This window comes from Arachis hypogaea, chromosome 20, assembly GCF_003086295.3.
Source record: "Arachis hypogaea cultivar Tifrunner chromosome 20, arahy.Tifrunner.gnm2.J5K5, whole genome shotgun sequence".
Lineage (NCBI taxonomy): Eukaryota > Viridiplantae > Streptophyta > Magnoliopsida > Fabales > Fabaceae > Arachis > Arachis hypogaea.
Window position 1 is genome coordinate 96719463 of NC_092055.1, and position 12550 is coordinate 96732012.

At 32.9% G+C, this 12550-nt stretch overlaps 3 protein-coding genes and 1 long non-coding RNA gene across 4 annotated transcripts; all 4 read left to right on the forward strand.

Annotated features, from left to right (window-relative positions):
- Positions 1-2502: 2502 nt before the first annotated feature.
- LOC112786029 (uncharacterized) lies at positions 2503-4616 on the forward strand. The gene is made up of 2 exons (XM_072231133.1): positions 2503-4543; positions 4606-4616. Exons 1-2 carry the CDS (start codon positions 2503-2505, stop codon positions 4614-4616), a joined length of 2052 nt encoding a protein of 683 aa, XP_072087234.1.
- Positions 4617-4630: 14 nt separating this feature from the next.
- Positions 4631-5329, forward strand: LOC140182710 (uncharacterized). Its single transcript, XR_011878763.1, has 3 exons — positions 4631-4796; positions 4879-5190; positions 5275-5329. It is a non-coding gene; the product is annotated as an uncharacterized lncRNA (long non-coding RNA).
- A 2315-nt stretch (positions 5330-7644) lies between these two features.
- Positions 7645-9215, forward strand: LOC112786032 (uncharacterized). The gene is made up of 6 exons (XM_072231134.1): positions 7645-7679; positions 7828-7868; positions 8081-8241; positions 8416-8628; positions 8820-8912; positions 9090-9215. Exons 1-6 carry the CDS (start codon positions 7645-7647, stop codon positions 9213-9215), a joined length of 669 nt encoding a protein of 222 aa, XP_072087235.1.
- LOC112783980 (uncharacterized) lies at positions 8425-10782 on the forward strand. Its single transcript, XM_072231135.1, has 4 exons — positions 8425-8628; positions 8820-8912; positions 9090-9643; positions 10702-10782. The coding sequence occupies exons 3-4, from the start codon at positions 9326-9328 to the stop codon at positions 10780-10782; spliced, it is 399 nt and encodes a 132-aa protein (XP_072087236.1). The 5' UTR covers positions 8425-8628; positions 8820-8912; positions 9090-9325.
- Positions 10783-12550: the final 1768 nt, after the last annotated feature.

Below are 12550 nucleotides of genomic sequence, written 5' to 3' on the forward strand. Positions count from 1 at the left end.
TTATTCTAAGACTATTTCTTATTCTGTTTGTTCTATTTTTCATTTTTCTGCAGGAGGACTTTGATGAATTCAGCGATGTTGATGAACTATACAGCTCATTGCCTTTAGATAAGATCTTGTTACAATCCCCCCTGGGCTATCTAAGGTATTTGTTTGCTCACGATTGTTTTGTTGCAAGTATACAAGGGATCATTCAGTAATACATATTGAAGCATATGTAGACTCAATTTACCACATTGGGTCATTGATTAATTTTTCACGTTGGCAAATTTTGCTGGATTCCTTGCTGGGCTATGCAGTTTATGATGGTAATGTATTATAGAAGTCTAACATTTAATTGATGGGTGATGCGGATTTTAATTTCGGAAATGGTTAACTCTTTACAAGATACCCTCTATGATCCTCTTAATTGTGGGTAGCAACTGTGGCTATCACATGTATGTAACACTCTTGTCTTCCTAAACTGCACACTTTTATTCAATCTAATGCGCTCTCAGCTGCAAATCATTCATCTTTGCCAACCAAGTGAGGATGACTCGGAGGCAGTTTTTAAATCCCTTCTTAAAATTGGCATTTTCCATTTGATAGCAATTGATCTAACTGAAAGATGCCTAGTAGATGTAATTTACTCCATATGACAATGTAATCATCATTAACTCCATATGATCATTAACCTCCGGCAATTTGAGATGCACAAAATTATAATTTGCAAAGAAACTTAGAAAACAACTATTGTTGCTTCAGAAGTTTTTAACTCCGTTAAGAAAGTGTTTTTCCCATGGCTGTACTAAGTATTTCCCTTTCTAGTGTTTACTCGGGCATTGTAGCAGGAGCTCGCGAGGCTTTTTTCAATGATATACCTGCTATCTCTGTTTCATATGACTGGTATGTACGCTTCTATGGCTAAATTACTTTATTTATCCTGGATATTTATTTCTGGGTGAAGTTTGCAACCATTTTTTTTGCTTATAATTGTAACGAGCTACAGAATCAATGTCTAAATGTAATATCATTAAGGGTCAAGCATATTATGAGCTATTCCAATAATCTATGTTCTAACTTCTATGTCCTACTAAAATGAGCAACAACTTTTCATTTGATCATTTGGAATCTGTGGTACGCGCAGGGTTAAGGGAAAGAGTAATGTACATGACTTCATTCTTGCTGCACAAGCATGCATACCTATCATAAGTGCTGTACTGGTTGAGATAAAGAACCAAAGTAATGTTATGACGATTTTTGCAATATGTGTTTCATATGTGACAAATGGATAACATGTTATACTCTGCTAATCTTATTTTTCTAGAAAGTTATATTTTTCTACCCAGTTAATATAATAACAAATTCTTTTATTTAATTTTTTTATATATAATTAATTAATTTATATATAAAATATTTATTTATTTATTTAATGCATTTTATTATAATTAATTTATATATAAAGGTGCCGGTGCATTTGCAGGTAAATGCCATGTATTGTTGGCTATCATCATCAACTTCAATATAGCAGCCACTTGCTTTTCACTTCGGATACAAAGGTCTTAAAAGGTAATCTTTATCTTCAGTTTCTTTAATTTATATTTTATAATATCTACTAATATTATTTGTACCATTTGTGTATTATGTTAAAAAAAAGTTATGTATTTATTTGTTTAGTTGGTTACTTTCAGATATACGATATTATGAATTATTTTATGTTTGACTAAATATATAAATAAGTCATTTAATAACTTACAATATTATTTTTACGTTTTTATGAAAATAGCCGCTATTTATTTATTGTCCCAAGACTAGCTTAATTTATATTAAATCGAGTTTAACTCATGAGTTCATGTCAATTCAAAGAGTTTTTTTTTTTTTTTTTTTTTTGTAATTGAACTTTTTGTTTTGGACTAAATATGGGTCATATTAGTTATTCAACTAATAACAAATTTATTGATAAGTGTAGCTTGTTTAATTAGTTAATTACTAACAAATTCTTTTATTTAATTTTTTTATATATAATTAATTAATTTATATATAAAATATTTATTTATTTATTTAATGCATTTTATTATAACTTTATGCATTCACATGCATGTCTGCAAGTGTGTCAATTATTTTCTAGACTTCTACTACTATTTATTATTTAATATTTAATTTCTCTCTCTCCTTAATTCTCTTTCTCTTTCTCTTTTTTTATAAATTATAATTTTTTTGTCTCTTTCTATCTTGTAGAAAAAAATTAATTTGCATATATACCACTACTTGAGAAGGAAAAGTTCACAAAGCCATTGTTACAGCCACAAAATTATCATTTGGAAGAGGTAATTACAATTTTTTTTATAATTTCTTTTAAAATACTATTTAAGTATTTGTTTGATATCTAATTTGTGCATACAAGAATTTCTTTTTATAGTAGTGCATGCTGATATATACTAGTTAGTTGCCTAGTTAATATGAGAGAGAGAGATTTTTAATGAATAGATTTTTTAAAATTTCTATTTGTATTCCCTCTTAGTCATGTCAATCGATAAGTCATGGATTGGAAAACCACGAAACACGCATGAGTATAAAGATGGTCTAAACAAGTTTTTGGATTTCGCTTTTGAGCATCGATCTCTCGGGGGTCGTCAGATTAAATGCCCTTGTCCGGTGTGTGGTTTTGGCAAGTGGCAAACAAGAGAGAAAGTTTTTGAACATTTAATAGTCAAGCCATTTCCAGAAAACTACAAAGTTTGGTATTGGCATGGTGAAGAAGCAGTTGGAGTTGGGTCACAAGCTCATCAAACTAGTCATATTGTACAAGATGATTTGACATCTCAACATCCAATGGTAACAATGCTCAATGACGCGTTTGGAGTTACTGGACCTGACTTGAATGAAGATGGATATGGAGATGAAGATAACATAGAAGATGGAGATGAAGATGAAGACAACATAGAAGATGGAGATGGAGACAATGCAGAAAATGTAGAATTTTACAAGTTGTTGGAAGATGGTAGTGACCAATTGTACGAAGGGTGCACAAAGTATTCAAAACTGTCTTTCTTGATTAGTCTGTATCACATAAAGTGCTTATACAGAATAAGTGACAAAGCCATGACCAAAATTCTCAAGTTAATAAAAGATGCTTTTGGAAATGCGAAGATTTCAAATACATTCTATGAGGCCAAGAAAACCATAAACAAACTAGGGCTTAATTATACCAAGATACCTGCTTGCCCTAATGATTGCATGTTATATTGGGGGGAGGATGAAGATTTGCAAGAATGCAAAAGATGCAAGACATCTAAATGGAGCGATGCTAAAAAGAAGAAACCGGCAAAGATCTTGCGATACTTTCCACTAAAACCGAGACTTCAACGATTATTCATGTGTTCTAAGACTGCTCAATCAATGCGATGGCATGCTTCGGCAGAAAAGAAAGATTCGAAGATGAGGCATCCGCGAGATTCTGAAGCTTGGAAGACATTTCATTTACTTCATGATAGGTTTGCTGAAGATCCTCGAAATGTACGTCTTGGTCTTGCAGCTGATGGATTCAACCCCTTTGGAGCTATGCGTACAAACTATAGCGTTTGGCCAGTGGTGCTTATTCCATACAATCGACCTCCATGGGAGTGCATGAAGCCAACATCACTAATCTTGTCAATGATTATTCCCGGAGAGAAAATGCCAGGAAACAACATAGACGTATACTTACAACCTCTTATCAAAGAGTTAAAAGAGTTGTGGCATGATGGTGTTCAAACATTAGATAGGTTCAAGAATGAAATGTTTACATTACGAGCAGCATTAATGTGGACAATTAGTGATTTTCCAGGCCTTGGTAACTTATATGGGTGGAACGTACACAGTAAATATGCTTGTCCCACATGTAACTTCAACACTGATTCATATAGATTAAAGCATGGTGGAAAATGGTATTTTTTGGGGCATCGCCGTTTCTTAGAAAGGGGTCATAAGTTTAGGCTAAGTCGTGTAAAATTTAACGGAAAAATTGAGTTGAGGGATCCCCCAGCAGTACTAACAGGGTCAAAAATATTGGAACAACTTGAAGGCATCAATGTTTCATTTGGGAAGGAACTACAGGCAAGTAAAGGTAAGAGGACTCGGCGAAAAGTTGTTGAAGAAGATGATGAATCGGGGATGTGGAGGAAGAAAAGCATATTTTTTGATCTTCCTTATCGGGAGTCTAACTTATTGCGCCACAATCTAGATGTCATGCATATTGAAAAGAATGTTTGCGACAATGTGTTATACACTTTGCTCAATGAGACTGGAAGGTCAAAGGATAATCTCAAAGCTCGTAAGGATCTCAAAGAAATGGGTATAAGGAAAGATTTATGGCCAGATGAAAATGGGAGATATCATCCATCTTTGTTCACAATGTCAAATTCCATGAAAGATGTATTCTTGCGTACTATAAAGAATATTAGAGTACCAGATGGTCTCTCGAGTAATATTTCACGGTGTATTGACCTGAGGCAAAGAAAGCTCTCTGGATTGAAGAGCTATGATTGCCACGTCCTTATGCAGCAACTATTACCCATTGCCATACGTAATGTGCTACCAGATAAAGTTACTGCAGTGCTAATAGAGTTGTCTTCATTCTTTCAACAGCTGTGCTCTAAAAGCTTCAGTCTTACAGAACTTGAGAAGCTCCAACCTCGAATAATCCTTACCCTTTGTCATTTAGAAATGTTGTTCCCTCCTTCTTTCTTTACAATCATGGTTCATTTAACCTGTCATCTAGTTGATGAAGCAAAACTTGGAGGACCAGTACACTATAGGTGGATGTATCCTATTGAGAGGTAAATATCTCTTTTCAGTCATTGTTCATTTAACCTGTCACTTAGTTATATCTTGCTTACTAAAGCCAATTATACAAACTAGGTATTTAGGACATTTGAAGTCCTATGTACGAAACAAAGCTAAATCAGAGGGTTCTATAGCTGAGGGATATGTGGCTAAAGAAGCTCTTACATTTTGCTCTCGATACTTAGAAGGGATTGAGACAAGATTTAATAGGCCACCACGTGTTGATGATCGTCCGGATGGTAATTACAATACACATGTTGATTCACTTTTTCCACAAATGGGTAACTCTAAGGGAGCTTTCACAGTATTTGAGTTGTCACCTATGGAAAAAAAACAAGCACATCGCTATGTGGTTCTAAATTGTCCATATGTCAAACCGTTCATTGAGTAAGTACTTAAGGATTTACGTACATGTTTTTTATTTACTTGAAAATAGTTGTTTAGTTAGAGTTAAACTTTCATATCTGACAGTGACTTCAAAGATTTTGTACGAAGACGATCTAAGGGTAGAAGGCCTTCAAATGTAAAGATAGAAAAAAGAGTTAACAAAGATTTTGTTACTTGGTTTCTTACGCAGGTAAATAGAAAAGTGATCTTTTTTGCTAATATTGAGCAATATTTGTGGATATAATAACTAATATGTTGTTCTATCATAATAGCTTATGAACCCAGACGTTATGAATACTGTGCATGAGGATTTGAGATACTTAGCAAGGGGTCCATCACGATATGCCAAAAGGTTTTCTACATTTAGTATCAATGGGTTCTCCTTTCGAACTACCAATCGAGACAATGGGTTAAAAACCCAGAATAGTGGAGTTTTCTTAATGTCTTCAACTCCTTGTGTTGCTAGCGCTAGTGATGCTAATGTTAGGAATGTTGATTTGTCATATTATGGCAAATTAGAAGATATTATAGAACTAAACTACAATGGCCGATTTCGGGTTACTTTATTCAAATGTAAATGGGCTGACACCACTAGAGAATGGGGCTGTAGAAAGGATAGTTGGGGTTTTACTTCTGTTAATTTTTCACGAGTAATACACAGTGGTGACCGAGAGGAGCATGATCCATATATTGAAGCCTCACAAGCTCGAATGGTGTATTTTGTCAATGATGAAGTGAATAAAGATTGGAGTGTTGTCGTGCATTTGAAGCCAAGAGACTCATATGATATGGGGGGAAATGAAGATGATGAAGCATGCGAGAATGAGCCATGGTTAGAGCAAAACTTGGATTCTTTATTTGAAAATGGTGATAATCTATCATTGTTAAGAGATGAGGTAGATGATGAACTACTAGATGATGACATTGGAGAAGACGAACACATGTCGGAATAGTTAGTAGGTTAAATTAATTTATGGTATGAAATTTATATTTAAGTTTTCATTTAATTATAATTCACATTTTATCTATACTTATTATTTTATTTCCAACTATTATTTTATTTCCAACTATCATTTAGTTATAATTCATATTTATGGTATGAAATTATTTTATCTATACATTATAGTAGTGCCTACTGATATATACTAGTTACTAGGTCTTCAAATTTAACTTGCAGATATGTAACTTCCTGAATTTCTTGATCTATTATGCAGATATGCCAAAGCAAAAGAGGTACAAGAATCTACTTAAAGCAGCAGCAGCTGCAAATTCTTCACAAGACAAGTCAATTGCAGCTGCAAATTTCTCCCGAGACAAGTTGGCAGCTTCAAATGCATCACAAGTCAAGTCCGCAGCAGCTGCAAATTCCTCCCGAGAGACATCGGCAGCTACAAATTCCTCCCGAGACAAGTCGGCAGCAGCTGTAAATTCCTCCCGAGACAAGTCAGCAGCTTCAAGTTCCTCCCGGGACAAGTCGACAGCAGCTGCAAGTTCCTCACGAGACAAGTCGGCAGCACCTGCAAGTTCATCCCGAGACAAGTCGGCAGCTTCAAATTCTTCTGAGCATCCATCCGAACCTAAACATAAACGTGGACGTGAATCTAAACATTATTGGACTATTGATGCCATAGGTATGTATAGATTAACATTAACTAAACTGTATTTTAGGGCTTTATTAAATACTTATTAAATGAATTCATGGATTTTACTATTCATATATATGTGATTGATGATGAGATGTTATAGGCCATGACATAAAACACAATCAAGCTATCTATCTATCTATATATATTAATATATATAATATTATATATCTGTGTGTATTAATTCATGTACCTTATCTTTTGATTTACTTGCTGGAATTCAAAGTGTGTTTCATGGCTTCTCTGCTCCCTTCTGGTGTCTTAATTTGACTATGCTTTTTATATTTCGTAGAAAAGACAATTATAAATTTAATTATTAATTGGGTGGATCGTTCAGTTGACTCTTACTCCTTCAATGAACTTGCTAATTTAATTTGTAATTCTCATCCATTGGGAAATAAATCAAGTGTTGGATTGGATCTACCAAGTTTTCATCAGTAATAATTCTCACTATTATGGATTTACATCCTGCATACATTTCTTTAATTAAAGAAAAAATATATTTATCTTACATTTAATTGCGATAAAATTTGAACTAAAATCTTATACATATATTGTCCAAATTTCTTGTTGTTGATCACTCTTAGTGGCTTTCGTTTGTGTATATTAATTATAAAAAATACATTAAAAATTAACTACTAAATTAATCTCTAAAGTAACTACCTTATATTTATAAATAAATATATATTATTTAATTATTTTTAATATATATTTTATATTGATATATATATATATATATATATATATATATATATATATATATATATATATATATATATTGCGGTTAGAAAAGTAAAAAATAAAAGTGACTATGGTAATTGGACAAAGGAGGACCCTTTACCAGAAGTGATGTTATATTCATATTCATATTCGGGGTTAATCTGCTTTATTAAATGAGATGTTATATACTTGTTTCCTATATTAGCATATGTGGAATTTTGCTGATGATAAAAACTAGATACTGAACATTATTATTGTATGTACTCATTTATAGCTGGGTTTTGGGATCATGCTTTGCTTTGTTACATGCAACTGGTGATAAATTTCATTATAGCAGAGAAATTATTCAGTCTCCATTTATTTATTTATTATCATATTATATATCACTTTTACAGTTTTACAGCTTTTTTTTTAATCTGAAAAGTTATTATTAAGTCAATTCTATAGTGTCTATTATTTAAAAATTATTTATTTTATTCTTTAGTAGCTCATTTACTTATTTATTTATACTTATTTGTCTATTTTAGATGAATACGGAGCTAGTACACACCTTCATTTATTAGTGAAGGATGTGCATAATTTGCTAGAAGGTTTGTGCATAGTTGTCACTTTTGATAAACATCATGCAGCAATAGGAGAAGTAGCTGGACTCCTTGCAGGAGTTTGTGGGCAATTGGCCACTGATTCTGTAGCATTTTCAATCAGTTTTGAAAAGTGGTCAAACATTCCAAAAAGCTTTTTTGAAAATCAATGGAATATTTTTTTCCTAGTAAGAAGATTACTCAAACTCTAAAGCTTATTTCTTTGCCATTATTTAGTTATATTTGCTGGTTAATATATATTCTTTGTTATAATTTTGAAGGCTCGATTTTGCTTCAAAGTGAGTGATAACTTGGCCAAACGATTTTTTCTCCAATCACTTGGCAAAAAATGGAGGGAACATAGGATAAAGCTTTGGAATGATTTTTATGATCCGAGGTTGAGTAAAACCGAGATCATAAATAATGCACCAGAAGATATTGCTCCTGATCAATGGGCTTTATTTGTAGAATATCGTTTGAAGCCTGAAACTCAGGTAAGCCTTATATGAAGCAGATATTGCTGCTGCCTGCTCTTGTATTTTATTTTATATAGAGTTGGTAATGAACTAGTGATAGCTTCTCATGCAGTAGTGCTGCACTCTTTTGCCCTCTTGAAACCATTATTATTGTTATATGTTGAATGCATGTTTGGTTCTATTTAATTATGTCCAAATTTAACTTGCAGAAACTTTGTAAGAGGAATCAAGAAATTCGGCAAAAACAAATAATTCCTCATACTTCAGGTGCTAAATCAATTGCAAGAAGAAGGGCTGAATTGGTAATCAATTAATGCATGCATATCTAATCTATCTCAAATATAATGCATGCATCATCTCTTAATTTTTCTGCATATCTAATCTATCTCAGATAATAATTAGATGAATGATATATACATGATTGAAGTTAGTAGGCTTCTATTTTTTGATCGAGTCTTTCTACTTTTCTTAAATTTTAGACGGAAGAGACGGGAAAAGAAGTTAGTAGGGTTCAAATGTGGGACATCACTCACAAGAAAACAGATGGAAGTTATGTTAACGAAAAAGCTAAAGAAATAGCAGTAAGACTAAAGTGTAATAAGTAACTTGTTTGTATTTCTTTTTCTTTCTTTTTTATAATATAATACTATTTTTGATTCTTTCTTTTTTTTTATACATGTAGGAGAAGATTGAAGCATATAGCAGCCAACAACCGATGGAATTAACTCTTAATTCTCCTCTTGATGCTCTTGGAGTAGTTTTTGGGAAAGAGCACCCTGGTCGTGTTCGAGGTTTAGGTATGGGAGCTGTTCCAACAATTGCTTTCAAGAACAACACTACAAGGATTAGTCAAATGAATTTAGGTTCTTCAAATGATGTTGGAACATCATCTACTTGTGGTCCAAATGTGCAAGAAGAGTTGGATACCGTTAAAGCGCAATTGCAAGCGCTAGTCTCCTATATTGCTTCTAAGGAAGGAGGTAAAATTCCAATACAATTGGCTGGAATGTTCCCTACTCAACAAGTTTCACAGGTACAAATACAATTATCCTCTTTTTTTTTCTTTTGATGTGAGATAATTGTAAACAGTGGAGAGGATGCTACTAATGCAGGATACAGTAGATTAATCTCTGCTTGATTAGTAGTGTTGCTAAGTTTGTTATAGCATTCAAGCTCTCGTGTATTTGTTGACAATCCATGTTGAAAGAAGTCATTACTGTAGTCTGATTGAGATAATAATAGACCAGTAGGGTTTGATTGTGATCGATATTCTTCACTTTTCAAGCCAAAAGGTTCTACAGTTTGAAGGATGTTTGACCCGTTAAGATAAGAATTATTAAAGCTGGGGTTTCCTAAGGGGAAATTAGGGTTATTCCCCATGTTAAGAAATGTGTTGCCGTTCATGATTTGCAACAGATTTTGCAACAGTTGTAGTTGGGCTAATTGAGAAGTAGCATCTCCTTGTAGAGAAATATTAGGGTTTCTCCCCCAAGTAGTAGTGTTCATATTCATCATAGAATTCTCTCTTTTTTTTCCTTTTGATGTGAAATAATTGTAAACTGTTCATGAATACTTTTGATCTCCAAAACAAGTTAAGATTCGGTCATGGTCACTGTTGGCTATTTGAATGTACTTTTGAGTGAAATAATTGTAAATTGTTCATGAATACAGATTTTGACTTCCCGTTCTGATTTTGTTGTAAATTATAATTGATTAACAAAAAGTGAAAAAAAAAGATTTATCAATGTTTGTGGTATATAGGCATAAGTAGGAAGCAACTAATGGTAATAGGTGAGCATGAGCATGTGTTATTGCTGGTTGTTGACTAAGGGTTGTTATTGCTGTTATTGCTTTGTTTGAAAATGATTCTATACATCAGTGAATAGAAAGATCTTAAGGCTTCATTCTTTGTCGCTGCTATGGTTAACAAGCACATGGGAAAGCTAATTAACAACTAGCACTAGTAGTATTATTAGTAACATTTTATATGTATTTTTTAGATGAATTCAAATTCATAATTATCCACTTATTATTAATATATGCCTTTTTCTTGTATTTCTTGTGCTCATAATAATTATATTTTTGTTGTAGGGATTGGATCAGGAGAGTGAGATTCCATCACCAAAAGAGTTAGGAAGTAGGTCTTCTGGAGCAAGCAACAAGAAAGCATGACCTTGCTTGATATGTTAAGACAATTATAAGTCAGAATTAGTCAATGCTTGTTAAGGATTATTTTGATACTTTGTTTTTTGGATTATGACATTTCAATTATGACTTGGATTATGACTTTTGGATCATGTATGAATTAAAAATCATCTTATGATGTTTGATTTATGGCTATACCTTTTGGTTATTATGAGATTTTTAAGTGAGTTTCAAAAATATCACTTTAAATTAGTGGTTTCAATCTTATTTTAAAAAGCATAAAATTGTCATCATAATTAGGTACAAACGGCGGTTAGAAACCCCCGTTTTAAATGAAAATGATTCCATTATACGCTGGTAGAAACGGCGGTTAAAAACTGCTATTTTAAACGAAAATGATGCCATTATATTTTGGTAAAAACGGCGGTTAGAAACTGTCATTTTAAACACACAAGATGCCATTATAACATGGTAAAAATGGCGGTTATCATGGGAAAAACGGCGGTTTCTAACCGCCATTTTAAACGGAAGAGATGCCACAACATCCTGGTAAAAACGGCGGCTGTTCAAAAACCGCCATTTTATGCGGAAATAATGGCGGTTACAAACCGCCATTTTAACCTTCGAAAAACCGCCGTAATAACCAGAATGGCGCCCAGAATAACGGCGTTTCTTGGAGGCGCCAGTTTTGGTCATAATGGTGGTTATAACCGCCGTAATTACCCAAAATAACCGCCGTTTTAACCTTTTTTTTTTGTAGTGTAATAAATATGGTAAATTGACAACATTTTTTAAAGGATGTATTTATTTCTTTACAAAATCCATTCAAGGATTCACATTGATTGAGTTGGAAATCTTTATTCTTACTTGCATGATATACATAAATGATATATGGTTTTTGAGCCAAAGAACACACAACCTGTGAGATTTGAGCTTAATTGCATGGTTATATTATTTAACCATAGTTTTCATTCCTGTGTGTTTCTTCACTATGATTGCAACCTTTTGCTTTGTTCCATTCTATATGTCCAATATAGAATGTATTTACATGCTTGCATATGATTGAGGCCATTACTTGCTTTTGCTCACTTATCCCAAATAAGCCTACTTTTTTATGTCACCCTTGTTAGTCACCTTGAGCCTTTTAATCCTCATTTATTCTGAATTTTGTCACATCAATAGCCTTAAGTAGGAAAACAAATTAAATATCCCAAATTGAATCTTTGGTTAGCTTAAGATAGAGATTGTGTATCTACTAAGTGTGGGAAAACTGTGGGAACATGGGTTGATAGGAAAAGTATTAAATTGATAAATTATTGGGAATTTGGGTGCATGCTTATGTGAAACCAAAATAATTAAAATAACATGTGCATTGATATATTATGCTTAAAAAAAATCCCTATAATTAAATAATTAAATAAGGGGACAAAAATTACCCCAATAATGAGTTTAGTAAAAAGATCAATGCACATGTGAGAAAATTGAAAATAATTTGGTACGTGAGTATGTGATACAAAAGTGGGAAAATTTGGATAGTTAGGCATAAAGTTAGAATTGTATAGAGTATGTATATGTTAGGTGAGATCTTGGACTAATCAAGGATTCAATTTATAGCTTACTTGGCCATATATATATATCCTCTCCCATGCCTTAACACCATTATAACCTTGAAAAGACCTCATGATGTTTGCATGTGTACATTAAATATTTGTTGATTGGTTAGATGAAGAACAAAGTCTTAGAAAGCATGACTAGAGAAGAGTAGAGTGATTAAGCCCAAACACTGAGTGATTAG